We start from the raw sequence: 18,954 nt of genomic DNA, 5'->3' as shown, positions 1-18,954 counted from the left end.
AAGCAACAGAACAGACAATGCTGTAGAATCTCATTAGTTCTTTAAAAGAAAGGCTCCTCTGCACTAGTTAGGGTTCTTTCTTCTTTCTCAGGCTTGTCTAGTATTTCTCTCATGTCTTTAAAGCATGGCATAGCCTGTATCAAATTATTTTCACTCAAATGGAAGTGTTTTACTAGAGTAAAGCATTCAGGATGTAGGTATGCCTCTTGCCAATACAAGCTCTATCAAATCATCAAAATTCAACACCCAAACAGTATCAAAGAAATGTCATTTTATCTCTGAAAAGGCAGGATACCATTTCAGAAGACACTTGAAGAATTCCTCCATAGTGCATGTCTCTGAACATTACAAAGAGAAACAATTGGCATACAATACATGGTAAAAAAATTCAAGTTGTGTAATAGCATTCTCTTACTTTTAATGTGGAAGAGAAACTAAGGTAAACACTACAGAGAAATGATAGAATCATTCCAGCTGGAAGAGACCTTTAAGATCATCGAGTCCAGCCTTTGTCCCAGCCCTATCAATCACTAGACAAAAAACATTCATCATATCCTATTACAAGGCTGAGTAAAAGAGGAAAATTACTAGCTTTGACTATCTAGCTTTAAGGACATACTGAAATAACTGAAGCATAGTATTTCTGGTCTTAAGCTCTATTTATGACCTATCTCAGCTGGAAGAAAGCCGCTCCATGCTGGACCATTGCCTCTTCTAATATCAAAAGAATTATTCTAGTTTATCACAACACACAAGTCACTTCTGCTTCTCTTCTTGAATGAGACCAGAAGAAACAACAGTGAGTTCTGCATCAGACCTGTGTACAGATCATTATCACAAATTAAGAAGTCAGAAATGTTTGCAATACAATAGTTGAGAAGGGTTAACCATGCCCAGAGTGAATTTTCTCTTTTATAGGGGAAAGAATAGTCCAGAGCCTTCATCAGGAGATATACAATTCACTTTTGAGTCTACCTATCCTGCTCTACTCCCCAAATCCAGTGATCTCCTACCATCAAATATCCACTTTCAAGCAGAATTTTGTATTCCTGAGTAAGAAGATCAAAAACTTGAGCATTGGAGATTTGATGTTTCAACATTCACCAAAAAGAATGAAGTGGTTTTATTAACAGCAGTGAGAGATGATGTCTTTGATAGAAACACTTGAGGAGAAGAAAACCCTCACAACTAATCAAGCTCACTATACTGTTTCATTCTCCTCATTCCAATCTTTGCTATTCTGTAATTAGAGGTACACACATTATATTTCATTTACAATCCACAGATAAACATTTCCTTTCACTGCAATCTTTCAATACTTTGGGAAAAAAGGGCTTTATTCTTAAAGTATGAGAACAGCAAAAGATTATAGCTTTGAAAATAGAGGGGAAAATGCCATCTGCTGGGTACAGCTGAGGACTGTCCTTTCCTTATTAGCACACCATGCTGCCCTGGGAGAGTTTTCTCCTCACTTCAGACTTCACTTTTCCCATCTTGGAAAGTGATATGGATATATGCATTGTCTTTGGGGAGTATGTAACAGTGGCTTCATTAAAACTATGCAACATAAAACTTCTTACTGTCATAGCTTCCAGAAACTGGGAGGTCTGACAAAGGATGACTAGCATTTGAACAAGGATGCTTTTAATCTTTCAAGAACATTAGAAGTGTCTCTGAATCCCCCAATACTTCACATGCTTTTTCATCTCCATGTAAGTAAATTTTGTAGTTAGATAGCTAGAAAATTATTCAGCTAATATGTACAAAATACAGTAACACACTGGTGTTTGTTTCTCTATTAGTCAAATACAACTTTCTACCATTCATAAGGCAGTGATGGAACATTGATTGCCAGAGCAGAGAGTACAGATGTAGAACCAGTTAGTTATCTAGATTAAAACCATAAAACCAAGGCATTAAAAATCGTATTGCTTAAGCCAGAAAAGTAACAAAAAGGAGACTGTGCAGCTAAGAAATACACTTATATAAAAAGTACTAAAAAATTTTAAATAGCAAAGTCTGGCTTAACAAAATGGATAACCTTTAAAACTAAAAAGTATGATCAAAAGAGGAAAGGGTTCTCAGATATAAACTTGAGGAGTGAAAGAGGAGAGTTGTTTTGATTTCTAACAGCTTAGGGGAGTGTTTTACCTTTTTATTTGTGTTTTTAATTGTAAAAACACAAAGCAGCAGCTGTCACCTGTTTGTGTATACACACACATCCATATATATATTTATAAACTAAAAAAATATTCATTTCATATGCAACTGAGCAGCTTACAACCTTGGAAATGTGTGTTTCAAAGTTTCTCACATATGCAGTGATGCTAAAAATGAAATAGGTCCCGTGAATGAACACATCTTCAACGTGTTTAAGATAAAAGCATTGAAGTGGATCTCAGAATATAACTCAGTACGAAACTGTGTTTGTACTTCACAGTCACAAGACTGCTTTGTAAAAAACTGCAAGAAAATAAGGAATTTTGGCCTTTTAAAGATGCTCTGGTAGGATGACATGCTTACATCTGTTGTCAGTTGGAACCAAATCTCTACTGAGAACCATTAAAGGCTTTTTACAAAGCACTAGATATTCTCTGTCAAAGTGCAGGATGCTCACAAGCTCCATACACAGCAGTTAACTGTTCTTTTCCCTATCACTTAGATAAGCAACAACATGGATTCTTCATTATAATTGACTCATCAGGCCTTGACTATGCAAACTGATCTCAGTGAGACCTACAGCCTCACTGATTTTAATGTGTTTCTACAATAGGACAGTATCTTTTCCCAGAAAAAACCTACAAGTTGGGTGTTAGCCTATGTCAGATTCTAGGTCATTAAATGATCAGATACTAAAAATCCATGTTTTTCCCCTCAGAATGCAACTGTCCCTTAAAACGCTAATTTAAAAAAAAAAAAAAACAACAACTGCTGTGGGGTTTTTTGTTTGGCTTTTTTTTCACCACAACTTCACAGCTAACCAGAGATACTGAATAATTCTCTGAAAAATAATTACATAGGTTTCTTTTCTAACGTCTCTGAGCTCGGAAGATAATCACACGTGCCAAGAGCTTCTCTTGGCTATCAAACAGGGAAGGTGAAACCGATAATCTCCCAGTGTTTTCAGAAGCTCACAGTTGTACGCATACCATATTGATAACACTGTCATGGCACAAATGCAAACAATCTGCATCGGAGTCATTTATTTTGTTGACATGTTTTGCTGATTCCCAACTACTTGTGAATTCAGAAAGCCAGAAGAAGCTGGGCTTCTAATTCCTAAACCAATTTCAAAATATTTTGATGGTATCAAAGCAAACTGAACGGTGCTCTCGGAGTTATGACTGTCATAAATTATTTTTTATCTTTAATACAATATATTAATTATTTAGCACTTATATCTGCTCCTTTATGATTTGTGAGTTTGGCATTATCAGAAAATTAAATACTAAAATGTTCAGATTCAGACTGATGGAGAGTACAAAACACATACAATATCACTGGCTGTCCAGTTTCCTCTACCATGGTGATAATTTTTTCTCCCTCTTAGTTTGCTTTATTCTTCTTTGAAATAACACCACAGCATGCAAAGAAGTAATCTGAGCTGAGGGGTTTTTTTTTCCCTTAAATATACATTGATTTAATTACAAATATCATGTAAAAATACTTAGCATCCAATTCTCTGATAATTCTATATGAATGTGCTTTTACAAACACTGTTTTAAATGTACCAATCTATAAACTCAAGAAAACAGACAAGGAAATCCCATTAAGCAACAAACTAAAAGATCCCAAAGAAACTGAATGTTAATTCATACAGTAGGCAATTAATGCAGGAAATATACTCTGAAATAAATTATCATTTATAGCATACTTTCAAAATAGAGCAAATATTCCTTGTCTGAGACCAAAACATCACCCAAAAATGCATTTTAAAGCTCGTATCAGTTTATAGAATCCATTAAAAACACTTTGAACAAGATGTTCAAGAATATTCTCTAATAACTCCTATAATTTAAAAAAGTTCATTCATACAGGTGCAAAAGAAAAACATGTTCACAATAGACTTTCACTAAGTCTGAGAGCAGCAGATCTATTGTTCAAGCTATTGTAAAAGGAAGATGAACATTTTCGCTACTTAAATTGGATAGCTTTTAAATTATGTGTCTGCTAAACCTTTACAGCATATAACAAAGGACAACGTTAAATTCCTCTTTATAAAATATGCACATTATTTTACTTTGCAACTCAAAAATCTTCTCTAAAAGGACAATCCCACAATTTGTAAATTAAATGAAGGTACAGTAAGTATTCTGAAAAAATCTCTATATACAGGCAAGAAAGTACAAAGAAAGAATCAAAGAATGATTGGGGTTGGAAGGGACCTCTGAATATCATATAACCCTCTGCCAAAGCAGGTCAACCTAGATCAAGTCACACAGGAATGTGTCCAGGAGGGTTTTGAAAACTTCCAGAGCAGGAGCCTCCACACCCTCCCTGGGCAGCCTGTGCCAGGGCTCCCTCACATCAACAGAAAAGTGGTTTTCCTTAAGTTTACATGGAACTTTTTGTGTTTTAGCTTTTGTCTATTGTCCCTTGTTCTGTCACTGGACACTACAGAGAAAGTGTTGTTAAAACAAAAATGGTTTAAAATACTTAGTAATTAAAAGTTCAACAGTTTCATATGATTTGGAAAATATTTAACATTTCATCTACAAGTAATCATAGAGGAACTCTGATTGGAAAAGACCTTTAAATGTCATCTGTCTCATGCTCAAGACAGGGTCTGCTTCCAAGTTACATCAGGTTGCTCATTGACATATCCAGTCAATTTCTGAATATGTCCAAAGATGGGAGACTCTACAACTTGGCAGCCTACTACAGTGTTTAACCTTTCTCACAGTTTCTCCTCCTGTCCTTCTACAGTTTATGCCCTTTGCTTTTCATTCTTTCAAACACACATCTCTGAGCAGCCTGGCTCCAGCTTCACTGTAATCTGCTGTTAGGGAGTAGTAAAGAGCAATAAAGTACTATGTAGCCTTCTCTTCTTCAGCCTGAACAGATGCAGTTCTCTCAGCTTTTCTTTTAGGTTGTGTTCTGCAATACCCTCACTGTCTTGGTGGCCCTCCAGTATACTTGCTCCAGCACATCAATGTCCTTCTCACATTGAGGAGTCCAAAACTAGACACAGTGCTCCAGATGCAATCTCACAAATGCTGAACCGAGGTGAAGAACCATCTGCTTCACCTGCAGCCCATTTATCAGTTTGCCATCTTTGCTACAAGGGCTAACTGCATTTTCAAAGCTTTGACCTCCAGTACCTCAAAGTTCAGTTGGGTTAAATAGTGTCTAAATTGAACTTTCCCATCTGTTGGTAGTAATTTCTTTCCCTGCACTCTAGCATGATGTTCAAGACCAACACGAGGGTGGCACTAAGTACTTCAGCCCTTCTTGTATCTTTACTCATGACATCTGCTGCATCAGCACATCATTTTCTCTAGTCTTCCTTTCATTACAAAGGTATCTACATAATTCTTTCACTTATCTTCTACTGCAGCTGGGTTTTAGCTTTCTAATTCCTTCCCTCTACACTCAAACACAGTTTTTATGTTCTTCACGGAGGCCTATCCCTGCTTATATCTTCCATACACTTCCTTGTTTGTGTGAGTTAGCTCAGGAATTCCCCATTCAAGCAAGCCAGATGTCTGCTGAACCTGCTTGTCTTCTTGCACACTACAAAAGTATGTCCTTGTGCATTTTAAAGATGCTGCCCCTGAAGATCAAACAGCTCCCAAGGGTTGCACTTTAGGGGACCTGCTATGAGATACTACCAACCTGTACCCTGAAAAACAAAAGCAGCTATCCCGAAGCCTAAGATTACTTTTCCACTGCCTATTTCTTTCACTCCCTTCTCACATTCTATCACTCTATGGTCATTTAGCTGGGGAGAGCATCAATCCTCAATTTCCATATTCAAAGTGGCAAGAAATCTAAGCTGTGTGGCCAAAGAAGAATAAAATAACCATCCAAATGTAAAAGAGGGTAGAGAAGTGCTCAGGAGATAAGAAAATTTTAGAGGCATATGGTCTCTGGGAGCTTTTCTTGATCCTGCTTACAGATAGAAATGGATCTTTAACAGAGTGGATAATCGCTATGATAGCTAACACGAGCAACTGGGACGACTGCTTTAAGGCAGCAGCTAGTTGAAGCAAAAGGAACAGGGTCTATAAAACATACAAGGCCACATTTTGCAAGTGTATAGATAATTTTAGGATAATGTGAGGAAAGGCTTTTAAAAATCTGGAGAAATGAGTAGCTAAAGTAGAATAATTATCTGACAGATGGAGGTTGCCCAAGGCTGCCACTTGAACACATAAAAATACGAGGCTGAGTTCATTTTTGAAATCCAACATTAGACATTCCAAGAGCATCCCGAGTATTAGTTGTGGAAAGTACAACATAATGTCCAGTGTATAAATAGAGGTTAGATTCAAAGCCTTACTTTAAAAACAGTTTTTAAAAACTGAAATGATACAAAAAGATTAGAAATATCCTTGCATGAGCAATACAGCATCAATACTTAAAGCATAGTGCCTAGGTAAAATGTCTACCTACTAGTTTCCATCAGTAGTGGCAGCTGCACATGTATATTTTCTCTATGTTAATATTTGTGCTTCCCCTTCCCGTGCCACCACGCTGTTGTTTCTATATGTAACATCCTCTCTTTATCAGTTTGCATAACCTTGCCCCTACGTTTCTTCAGAACTAGCAAGACCTACTCTGATGTCTGAAGGTAACAGATGAACAAAGTACTCCTTTACTTTCACTTGCAACTCTCACACTCTATAAGAAGTAAGCCAACTGTGAAGGACATGCTTCCTTTAGCAACAGTAGAGCCATAAATGCAGCTAACACATTCAAACCTGCACTATTCCTGCTACCATCCCAACATTGCATGTCTTTGCATCTATTTGCAACATCTTGTCTCTATTTGTTCCCCAATTGCTGTGCGATGTCACTTGCATTCTCCCTCACAACCCACTGTACTCAACAGCCATGTAGCCCTAATCTTGACTATGATCTCGTGAGGCTCCAGGAATATGGGATTATTAGTTTTATCACCAGGGTACAACTTGTAAAGCTCCTTTTCTGTGATGAATGACACGTGTAAGAACAAGTTTGTGTTCTTTGGTAACGGGCATTCTGCAAACAAGTGAGAAGGCAAAGAGCTCAAACTTTTATGTATCATATAAAAGGGAGAGTGGACAGAGAGGAGGGTGCTAAAGATGGGTCAAACAGTCACACATCAGTTCTACATATATTCACTAATTCAATTAACTGTTGTGATTTTTCAGCCAGTTACCAGTTTTTTTCAAACCAGAAGAGTGAGGAAGACTAGCTTACAAAAAAGATGAGCCACCCTGTGACAGACAACATACTTATATGAGAGTAAATCAAGCAAAAATGGTTATATGGAAGCAGTTGCAGCTTCCTCCTCACCCCTCCAGAAGCTCTTGCTGATTTACAGAACAAAATGGACAACATCCGTCAACAGAAGGAAAGCATTCACTTGCCTGCAGTCATGACATTTCTATCCGTTTCCTGATTTGTAATTACCAACATATCCAAGATTTTAAGACCCTGCTGTTAAGATTCGAAGCCTCCACTGTTCTTAAATGTATTGTAACTTATCTCCCATTTTTTATTACTTGACAATGCTCAAGCTAAACAGAACTTTGCCTAAAAACTGGCTGATTTTTCCCTGATGTGGTCTACTTAATTATAGATATAACAAAAAAGCACTTGTCATGGTTTAACCCCAGATGGTACCTAATCACAATACAGGCATTTGCTCACTCCTTCCCTGATAGGACAGGGGAAAGAATTAGCAGAGTCAAATTATCCCAGTCAAAACCAGCACATCAGTATAGACTTGCTGCTAACAAAGAGTTCAAGTCTACTGCAGATTATTGACTTTTTTTTTTTAAAGAAACAAGCCTTTATTACTAATTCTCCCTTAAAAGATAAGTAAAAGTCTTGGTTCTTTCCAACACTTTGAGGTTCTATATAATATTTAAAGTATTTTGTGATTCAAAATGGTATGAAAGAATGGCAGGGGTTGGAAAGGATCTCTAGAGATCATCAAGTCCAAATCCCTGCTAAAGCAGTTCCACCTTGATTGGGTCACACAGGAATGTGTCCAGGCAGGATTTGAATACCTCTGGAGAAGCAGCATCCACAGCCTCCCTGGGCAGCCTGTGCCAGGTCTCCCTCACCTCAACAGGAAAGTAGCTTTTTCCTCATGTTCAAGTGGAACTTCTGTGTTCCAGCTTCTGACTGCTACCCCTTGACCAAACTTTATCAAATTGATCTAGTGAGATACTCATTCAAAGTCAATAAAACCAAAGCCTTGCTTGTAATTTGATTTTAGCATGTGTGATTCAGATAAAATTAATGGACTTGTACAGGCTAATTAAACAGTAACAGTACAAGGAGGCGTGGAAATTGAAGACATTTTGGAAGCTACCACAAACCTGGCACTACATGGAGGTCTTCAGCTGATACTTGTGACATTTATACAAGTCTCAGAGTTGGTTTGGGTTTTTTTACTTTTTAGGAAATATCCTTAGAGTCAGACATTTTGAGAAAAAGCATCTCTGGTTAAAAACAGTCTTCTCTGTAATATTGAGAGAGTGCATGTAGTAGTCAAATATCCTCCACACTCTCTTCTGATAAGGTTGCTTAACTTCTAGGTCATTCAGAAATGCAGTTGATGTGCTTAAGTCCCTGTTATTTTATTTTCTATGAGTATTATCATAATTTAGGAAAAATATAAGGTACTGTTATATGATCAAAGGGCTCCATTTTGCGTTCCTGATGTGAGACTATTATCTTCGTGAACCTGAAATGACAGTAAAGTGTTGGGAAGTGGGTCTGCCTTTTTAAAGCTGGCATAATGTGAGGGCTTTTCAGTTCAGCTGTTGTGATTGCTACCAGAGATAAACAATGAAGTACTCTCGCTAAGCTGATTTAAGAAGTTGGTGGTGGTTGTTTTGCTTTATTTTAAAACAGAAGTAACAATATTCATGTGATGAGAAGAGATTGAGAGAGAGCACAAACTAGCACAACATAAAAAGTTAATCTAACCATCATGCTGATGCTTGGACAGGCTGGACCATGACAATACACAGGGGACAATTACCACGGCTCAGCTGATAAGCTGTAACTCACTAAGGTGCAACAATGCAATTTCTTTCAAATATGTGCACTGAACAGGAGTGTCAGGACTAGGTCACTGAGGTTACAGAAATGTTGCCTTTCTTTGGGATGCAATAGAATCTTTTTTTTCTTTTATTCTTTGTTATGCAGTCCTCATCTTTACATGGAAGCTTTTTCTGGTGGAGCTAAATCCTTCTTCTAAATTCAATGGCAAAATTCCCTCCGATATCAATAGCGAAATAACAGAACCCTAGATAAAAACAGTTGTTCATTCATCTGTAACCAAACTACATCTGGGATGAAACACAGCAGCTATTTTGCAGTTAACATTACTATTGCAGACTGATCTATGGATGGAAATGCACAACTGAAAGCACAGGGGAATTTTGGGTAGATGGAAAATAATCACACTGACTAAAATCTGGCCAAGTCCCTAGAGATAACTCCTTTATTCATACGAAAAACGCACAAGATTGTTTACAATTGTTCGGGATCTCAATTACATATGCTATCCAAAAGACATGTCCAACAGCTGACAGGGCTCTAATGTCATGCTACTGAATAAACAATGCTTCCATTTGGGGTTTTTTTTTCACTATTTAATGAACAGGGTATTATAAATATAAGGGCTGCATGGTTGGAGTTTTGTGACACAGGTTCAGCCTGTATCATTACTGGCTAGGCTGTAAACTGGGATAAGATCATACACATTTGTAGGACAGGTTTGGATATGTCTGCATTTCAAGATGTAAAGATAAGCCTGCAAATCAGAACACAGGACTTGGAAATTACAGACAATCCCTGTTCTCTTTGTTTCTAGCTGTCAAGTATTTGAGATCAATACTTGGACTTTGGCTCCTCATTTATCAGTAAGAGATCAATGCAAAGGCATATCTTCTATTTCCACAAATAGTATTGCTGAACTGTACCAAAAACTCACACAATTCTGTAACAGTACTTTAAATACATCTGTATTACTCTGCTGCCAAATGAAAAGAAATCCAGATTTCTGGATTCAAATGAAAAAGAAATTCAGATTTCTTTTCAGATTACTGAAGAGGGAAAGCTTTTTTACCTAAAAAGGTTGAAACTAGTATCAATGCTTGTTTTTAATCTCTGTGAGATGAGGGGAGGCAAAAAGCCTAACATTGTCATGTTAAAACTGCCAGTGGAACACATTCAGTTCATCAAAACAGAATTTTTAGTTATATCACAAATCGACCATTTGATTTTGGTAATGCTCAGAATTCAGGAACTGCTTTTTCACAGTCTAAAATTAAAGATGTTTCTTTTAAAACCCTAGTCAACAACTTCAAAGTCAGTATAACTCTGATGTTTTCTCAAATGAGTTCAGATTTTACCAAGCGATAAATTGGATACTCAAATTAACAACTGAAGCAGATAAACCTGGAGTATTTCATTCTTTGTGTTTAACTGGGCAGAAGCTACCATTTCATAGGTCATTACTTAACATAAATATCTCTCTCCTAACTATGGCAAATTATTCTTTTCCACCTAGTACTTCATTAATATTTCTTTTTGTTGGATGAATGCATTTATGTTACTAACAGCAGTCAACTGTCACGTGAGATGAAGTAAAACATCTGGAAATATTCTCCTTTATGTACTAAATTTCAGATTTCTAGGATTATTCTTTTCTTACGTGTCTGAGAGGAACAGAAACATTAACACATTTAAGTATTACAGTATTGAAAGGCTCATTTAGATAACTATTTCCACAATGTGAGCAATGCACTTACTTTCACTTATTCAGCTAGAATATGGTAGAATTTTTCTAAACATCAGAAAGTATTTCCAGTTCTACAATGGCTCAGTCATTCTTTAATAACTTGCTACTAACCACCCATCTTTTTAGGAACAGCTTTTTGCTGGTTCATAATTGATAACCTTTTCATGTTCCAATCAAATAACCCATGATGTCATATATTAAACAATACAACAGCACTGACAGTTCTGTATTTGAAATCAGTCATAACTAATTGAGTGAATATTTCTTTTTTAATGTGAAAATACTGTATTTGCTTCTCAATAACAAGCTACTATTCTATATACTCCAGCAGAAGTCATAAGAGTATCACAGTAAAAATAACCTTCACATCAAATAATGAGCAATTTAAAAGTTATTTTGCAGAAAGCTTTTGTGCTACGTTGTTCTGTGACTTAAAAGCCAAACAAACGTTAAAAGTTTGGAATGAGTTGATTTTCTCAAGTCAAACTTAAAATATTCCTGTGTATTCTATGAAATAGTTGTGCAGTTTCTGAGGACTTAATATTGCATTTAAACACAAAAATGTGAACAGATAATTCTGGCTTCATGAAATGCTCAGAACTTAGCAGTTGAGTACATTTTGCAAAATAAACCTCACACCCTTAATATACTCTCTGTTCATCAAATACATTCATTAACTTGACATGCAAAGGGCTAAAAGTTAGATGGGATATTATTAGTACTCTGGAATAAAAGCAATATAGGAATTAATTGTTTAACTATACTGAGTTGCCTGTGGCACCAAGAAAAGCCATATGTCAGTATTACAAACTGTCAGTTGAAATGAGTCCCAGATGTTAAAACATTAAGCAACCTAAAAATCAATTAACTTCATTTTAAACAATATCTTTTCCAAGGCAAGCTTTAATCTAGTGACTCAATCTTCCCTTTCCCCTCCCTGGCACAACTGAACATGGAAATTGACCTTATTTAATATACACAGTGACTAAACTAGGCAAAGAGTTTGTAGAACTGATGCAATGTGAAGATTTACATATCTTCTACCATTAGAATTCGCTGTTTTTTATTAATATTTTAATGGTTATAAAGCCAATACCAAAGAACACTTATAAAATAGTTAAGTTTTGCTTTTCTCTAAGAGAATAAGTGTCATATCTCATCGAGTAGGATTCTAAAATGGCAGAAAGCTTAGGTTGTTATTATTGTTGTAAGAACTTAAGCTAATACAGTCTGCCTATTTCTGAAAACATAAGATGTAGTGTCAAATCCAAGTAGAACTCAAGAAGTTCACTGATGACACCAAACTGGGAGCACTGGCTGATTCCCCAGAGGCTGTGCTGCCATTCAGCAGGATCTCAACCAGCTGGAGAGTTGGGCAGAGAGGAACCTCATGAGGTTCAACAAGGACAAGTGCAGAGTCCTGCAGCTGGGAAGGAACAACCCCCTGCACCAGGACAGGCTACGAATCAAACTGCTGAAGAGCAGCTCTGCAGAGAGAGGCCTGGGAGTCCTGATTGATAATAAACTGAACATGAGCCAGCAATGTGCCCTCGTGGCCAAGAAGGCCAATGGCAGCCTGGGATGCATCAGGAAGAGCGTGGGCAGCAGGTCAAAGGAGGTTCTGCTCCCCCTCTGCTCTGCCCTGCTGAGGCCTCATCTGGAGTCCTGTGTCCAGTTCTGGGCTCCCCAGCTCAAGAGGGACAGGGAAGTACTGGAGAAAGTCCAGTACAGGGCCACCAAGATGATCAGGGGACTGGAACATCTTTTATATGAGGAAAGGCTGCAGGAACTGGGGCTGTTTAGTCTGGAGAAGAGGAGACTGAGGGGAGATCTTGTTAATATTTACAAGTATCTAAAGGATGGGTGTCAGGAGGTTGGGACATCCCTTTTTTCTGTAGTAGCTAGTAACAGGAGAAGGGGTAATGGGATGAAGCTGGAACACAAAAAGTTCCACTTAAACAGGCTGCCCAGAGGGGTTGTGGAGGCGCCTTCCTTGGAGGTCTTCAAGACCCACCTGGACATGTGTGACCTGATCTAGGTGACCCTGCTTCTGCAGGGGGGTTGGACTAAATGATCTCTAAAGGTCCCTTCCAATTCTACCATTCTATGATTGTATGAACTTTTTTGGGAAATTTGATGAAACTTAATTTAAGAATGAGTAAATTTATGTTCTAAACATCTGCCATTGTTTTCAGTACAACACTGTTTATGGCTGTTGCCTATTTTTTCAATGAGCAAATTCTGCTGAATGTAGAAAGGCTTAGCCTCAGGAAGTGTCAAGAAATATCAGAGGAGAGATAAACTGCTATGGAACAGTCACATGAGTGTTATACATTTAAAAAGGGAAGAGAATACATACCCCTCTCCACCAATTCTTGTTATTTTCAGACGAAAATCAACAGAGTTCAGGCTGGGTGGCTTCCATTTCAAAATATCATCGCATCGGCCAGGCTTGTATTTCTGAAGCAAATTAAAAAGCAGTTTAATTGTGATTATTGGTTTTCACTGGTTTTAAAAGTAACAACTCACCATTTCAGACTATATTAGCTGTCTCTAAAGAATTACAATACTAAGTGACTGAAAGAATGAATTCCATTACCATGGAGGTAGCTGTACTTCACTACTTTATTTGCAGCTCCCTCTTAAAATGCTCACACTGTAGCTAAGCCATTGGATATAATAAAAGGCTGAGAATGGAAATAAAAATTAGCATACTTCATTATCTCTCTCTGGCTAATGGAAAATTTCAAGAAAGAAAATAAGACAGCACAGAGACAAATGAAAACTCTGATAGGACATACAGAAAAGATACATTTAAAATAATCCCCACATATTTTTCCAATTTTATGAATGATGTTTTTCTTATCCATGCTGTTGGCTGACACAACATGAAAAAGCCAGCAGCCACCATACTGCCAACTATCAGTAAGGCCCATCAGAAGTATTTGCTTTCACGCCAAAGGAATTTAAGTTGTGGAATGATTGAAGAACATCACAACGTGCGGGAACACAAATTAGGGAATGTCTGCTGCTTAAGAGAAAGGGTACACACTTGAGACAAAAGTTACAACGAGTCATTTTCCCTTAAAATGGAGCTTTCATTTCTTATGGTCTCTTCTATCACCTGCTTTGGTTTACTAAGCTGCCATTTTGTTCATCCTCAGCTAATAGTGAGAGTCCACCTGCTGACCCTTTCCTTGCTAAAATATCTTTCATGGCAATGGAGAAAATCAGAATTAACATGAGTAGGGCAAAAGTGAAAGAATAATTTGGAGATGCACAGAATGAGAACTTTGAGTTATTAGATGCTCATTAATCCACAGTGAGAAAATGTATGCCATTTTACCTAACCCCCCCCCCCAGGAATATCCAGTGTCTTCTGGCAACACAGCAATCACTAGCATCAAGTTGCACTCATGTCATGTTAAATATTTGCAAAATGCAACATTTACTGATGATTCATCTAAGAGTTCTAGATCTGAAGTGACAAAAGCAGATGAAGCCTTTCTGTTTTCTAACGTAAGAATGGAAAGTTAATCCTCCCAAAATAAATGCAGCATATCTTGCTTATCATTTTCTTCATGAAAAGATGGCATGTGACTTCTTCTAGGTGGTAAGCAAAGGCAAGCTTCCCATAATTGAAACTCAAATTGTCTCCAAACATTTTTTTTGCCATAACTCTGCTACACATGGAAAAAATAACCTACTAAAAGGTTCTTCTGGAATTTGAACGTGGCTGGCTAGAGGGCATTATCTCTTATTTTACTGTGAGGATGACAGAGCAGTGGCACAGGCTGCCCAGAGGGGTTGTAGAGTCTCCTTCCTTGGAGGTCTTCAGGACCCAGCTGGACATGTTCCTACGTGACCTGATCTAGGTGAACCTGCTACTGCAAGGGGGTTGGACTAGATGATCTCTAGAGGTCCCTTCCAACCCCTACCATTCTATGATTCTGTTTTTTGATCACGGCCCTTAGATCGATTGAGAGAGACAGCTTCAGGGATACTGTTCTCATTCCTGTTCAGGGCAGTATAAGCCTGTTCCAAACACCAGTATTAGGATCACCTGCCCAACTTACTAATCATACAGAGCTCTGCACTGAACTTCTCCACAATCTTCTTCTAAATGTTTGAAAAAATAAATTAACTATTCATCCTTGTCCTTAGACCAACATACAGGAGCTGCTTCTGCACCTGTTATCTATGCCTGCTCCCTTCCATGTCCCTTCGTATTTTTATCCTCTGGTTGAAAATTGTCCCTTGGAAAGCAACTTTCTTTCAATAGTGCCTCACATCTGCAACTCTTACCAGACCAAATCAAATCAAATCTCCTAGTTTCACTCAAGTCAGACAACTAGTAAGATACAATGTGATAGTATAAAGTCACAAATATGTTTCTTTCTTCTGTTCCCACCCCATTTCTCCTCTATATGATTTCTGTGCTGTAGCACTAGCAGATAAGTTGGATGCCTGTACACTTTTCCAAAATGGGATTTAGAAAGGTATTGTTTAAGCAATTTACAAAACCCAGAAAATCTTTCAACAGCAAAGAAATACTCCTTTAGCTGACATCATCCTGCTTTTCCCTCTCTCATTCTGGCTTTTTTCCATTCACCAGAAATATCTTCAAATTCCAATGAACTCATCTTTAAAGTCTTATACTAATGAAATTTATCTTGCTCCTTAGTTTTTTCCTCTACTTTCCCAAACTAAAAATCTGCTATCATGCCATCTGGTGTTAAAATATTTAAAGACTCATGCCATACACACTAACTGATATTAAATAGAGAAAACTGAACATACAAAATACGATGCTCAGTAAAGTATCTAAGTTTTTCAGATCAACATTTTTATACATATTCTTTATATAAAGCTTATGTATTTAAATACATTTTGAAGTATTTACATTCTATTTGACAGAAAGCAGTTAATATTTCAGTATACATCCAATCGATAGTGTGCATCGAATCCGAGAACTACGACAAAGGCAGATGGTACTGAAATTTCCTTTTCACTTATATTTTCCTGCCATTTTCTTGTTATTACGTCAGGTATAGAGAGAATATGGAATTAAACTCTCAGTAACTTTTAGTAATAAAGTATGTCCCAGAATAATAGGACAAAATACAATGTTTGCAAAGACATTATTACGGTTGTGTGCGCTCTCTCATCTAAAGTTTCTAATTTGGTCAAAGACAATTACTAGTGCTAGGTATTTACTACTTAGCTCAAAGGAGAACTATGAGAAACACTTCTGTTTGTGACTAATTTCCCCAGAGACTGTGAAAATTTCATTTATAAAGTAACTGCTCCAGCAACTCTGAAGCAAGGTAGAGTTGAGTAGCTGAAGTTGTTGGAAGAGTGTGGATTTTGCATCTTAATGGTTGCTCTTTGGTCATTTTAGCATGATTGAGGTCTTAAATTGTTCCATAAAAGTGACATTTGTCAATCATATATAAACCTTAAAATCTAGCATTAAGGCTCTGTGTGGCATGGCTTCTAATTTACTGACTTGCAATAATTTTCCCAGCAAGATTACTGGACTGTTTAGAGTGAAAGATTTATTAATATATACTCAGATAATCAATTTCTTTTTAAGTAGTAGGTCATATTTCTGAGAACACATAAGCTATTAAGACTAGACTCAGACTAACTAACTGCAGAAAAGCACCTCAACTGCTTTAATATATGAGTCTAAACCATCCTTTTACATATCATTCCTTTAGACAGAAGACAGAGAGACAACTAATGGTTGTCAAGATAGAGGAAATTTTCTCTTTTGTACAGAAATACCAGAGTCAATCAAAAAACACTCTATATTTTGTGTCTAAGAGGTAAATCTGACCTGCTTCTGCATTCGTGAGTGCTAAGGATTTTCTTGCAACCATGACCAGGAGCCTTCCTTTCTGATGGAACAGACAACAGAATTGAAATATACTCCATCTTGAAAACTAAAGGACGAGACTTCTGAGCAATGTGAGAAAATTTGAAGGCTTTTAAGCCACAGGGTTCTTTCAGGATTGCAGATTGTCCTATTTCTATTTACTTCTGCCTGACAATGCTAGATGCTCCTTTAGGAAATGAATTTATTGACGTGAAAAGAATAACCCAACCTCTCCGAGTCACGGCACTGAAATCCTGTGGAAGAGCTGCATCCATCTATCTAACAATCTAAGAGTGGCCTCTCTAGACTCTGACCACCCAACAGCATGTGCTCAAGGAAGGTAAATAAAGGGGTAATCACATAGATCATATGATCATTTTCTACTACTGCTCTCTCAGAGACTATCCCTTTTCAAGCTTCCCAGTGTGGATGTGCATTAAATGTGATTCCTACATATTTAGCAATCTTCATTAAAAGAGCTTGTCTAGCTCCCCAGTAAGACCATGTAAACCTCTATCAGCTGTAACAGTCTGCAGCACAGTGCTTCATGCACACCTGGAACACACTGCAAGAAAAAATACTACCTTTTGTTTGTTTTGGAACAGTTTTTGTTGTTGCAGACTTGCACTCCCTAGGGCTCATATTAAGAGAGATGCTGAACAATTAAACCCCATTGCTTCTATGTTAGAGACAGTTTGACATGCTTCTATATGCATGGAAATACACTAGACTCAGAGGCTATCACTTTGCACGTGCTGTTACAAATACTTCTCCATGTACATTACTCTACAGTTATCTGCCCAGAGGTTTATGTGATTTATTGTTCAGCTACCCAGTCTTGTAAAGGCTTGCCATAATTCTCCACATTTAGCATTAGTCCTTGCTGATCCAGCAAGAAAACGTTACTTTACCATCCATATCGTGTTCCAAGTTGCTTATATGTAGTACAGGTGAATCCCCAACCTAGTGAGGATTGAACAGTACCCCATCCCTCAACTCTCACTTTTTAACCAATTACTTATCTGTGCAAGAACCTTTTCTATTAAGTCTCCATCTGCTTCAGTTTCTTCAACATTTTCTAACAATAAACTTTGACAGAGGCTTTCTGGAAGTCTTAGCAGGGAATACCATACGGCCCTTACTTAAGTGATTTCTGAGCACAGGGATAACCTTCCTTTCAAGTAGGCATGTGATCTTCCCCAATTATACCATTTTGACCTAGATACCAACCACTATATTCCTTATTTTGTTTCTATTCCTTTGTCCAGTACAGACATCAAGCTTACAAGCCTTATTCTTCCCTATCTTCCATGTCATCTGCCTCCACCCTCAGTGTTTTTAATTGCCATTGTATTTTCCACCCTCATATGCTTAGGCACCAATGTATACTTTTCACATAAGATCTACTAAATGATTTTTCAAGATTGACAAGGTACACCCTTGTAAAAGTCAGTTAGAAACCAACCTCACAACAGACAGGAACAACTATTCCAGTAATGAAAAGCAATGTTTTGACAGGTGATATCTGCACACCTGTAATTGTACTGCTAGATCTACAATTTTAACTCAAGTTTAACTATAAAATTAATTGCTAGGTTGCTTGAAGGAGAGTGGGGGAGGATCTGTTCTTTAAGCTGGAGTTATCTTTCTTTACCTCCAGTCCAGCACAGTGTGAAACAAGCCTCAGGTACACATTTTGTCCTATCAATAAAAAAAATTGAGGAAAAAAATCTCTCTACCACAACTCAAGTTAGTCAAAGACATCTTAACTAGAAAGCAATGACAATAAATATTCACTTTTGACTATTAGATTTAGTTTAAACAATTGTCAATGACACCCTTCTCACACCAAACAGCTGGTAAAGGTAACAGGTAATTCTGAATCACTTCTAGATGCTTAGATAAGAAATCAGACTTCAAAGCTTATGTTAAGAACAAGTTATACAGCTTCCCCCTCCACCCCAACTTCTTCTGTTACAATGAAAAACAGAAATTCACCAAAGTCTATCTTAAAATGGGATTTCAACCAAAGATCATGTTAATAATGCCTGAGAAAGAGATGAATTTTTGCAATGGGTGGCTCCAAACACACAATACAGCAGTA

The 18,954-nt window shown here is 37.3% G+C and overlaps 1 protein-coding gene across 4 annotated transcripts in view; it reads right to left on the bottom strand.

The window, feature by feature from the left end:
• RNGTT (RNA guanylyltransferase and 5'-phosphatase) overlaps positions 1-18,954 on the bottom strand; it is a 195,589-nt gene that overhangs the window by 50,252 nt on the left and 126,383 nt on the right. For all 4 annotated transcript variants that reach the window (XM_061989754.1, XM_061989755.1, XM_061989756.1 and 1 more), the window contains exon 13: positions 13,329-13,429. In XM_061989754.1, coding sequence (XP_061845738.1) covers positions 13,329-13,429 — 101 coding nt within the window. The remainder of the gene's footprint in view (positions 1-13,328; positions 13,430-18,954) is intronic.

The sequence above is a fragment of the Colius striatus genome, chromosome 2 (genome assembly GCF_028858725.1).
Source record: "Colius striatus isolate bColStr4 chromosome 2, bColStr4.1.hap1, whole genome shotgun sequence".
NCBI lineage: Eukaryota > Metazoa > Chordata > Aves > Coliiformes > Coliidae > Colius > Colius striatus.
Note: the sequence above shows the minus strand (reverse complement) of the source record. Positions and strands in the feature narration are given on the sequence as shown.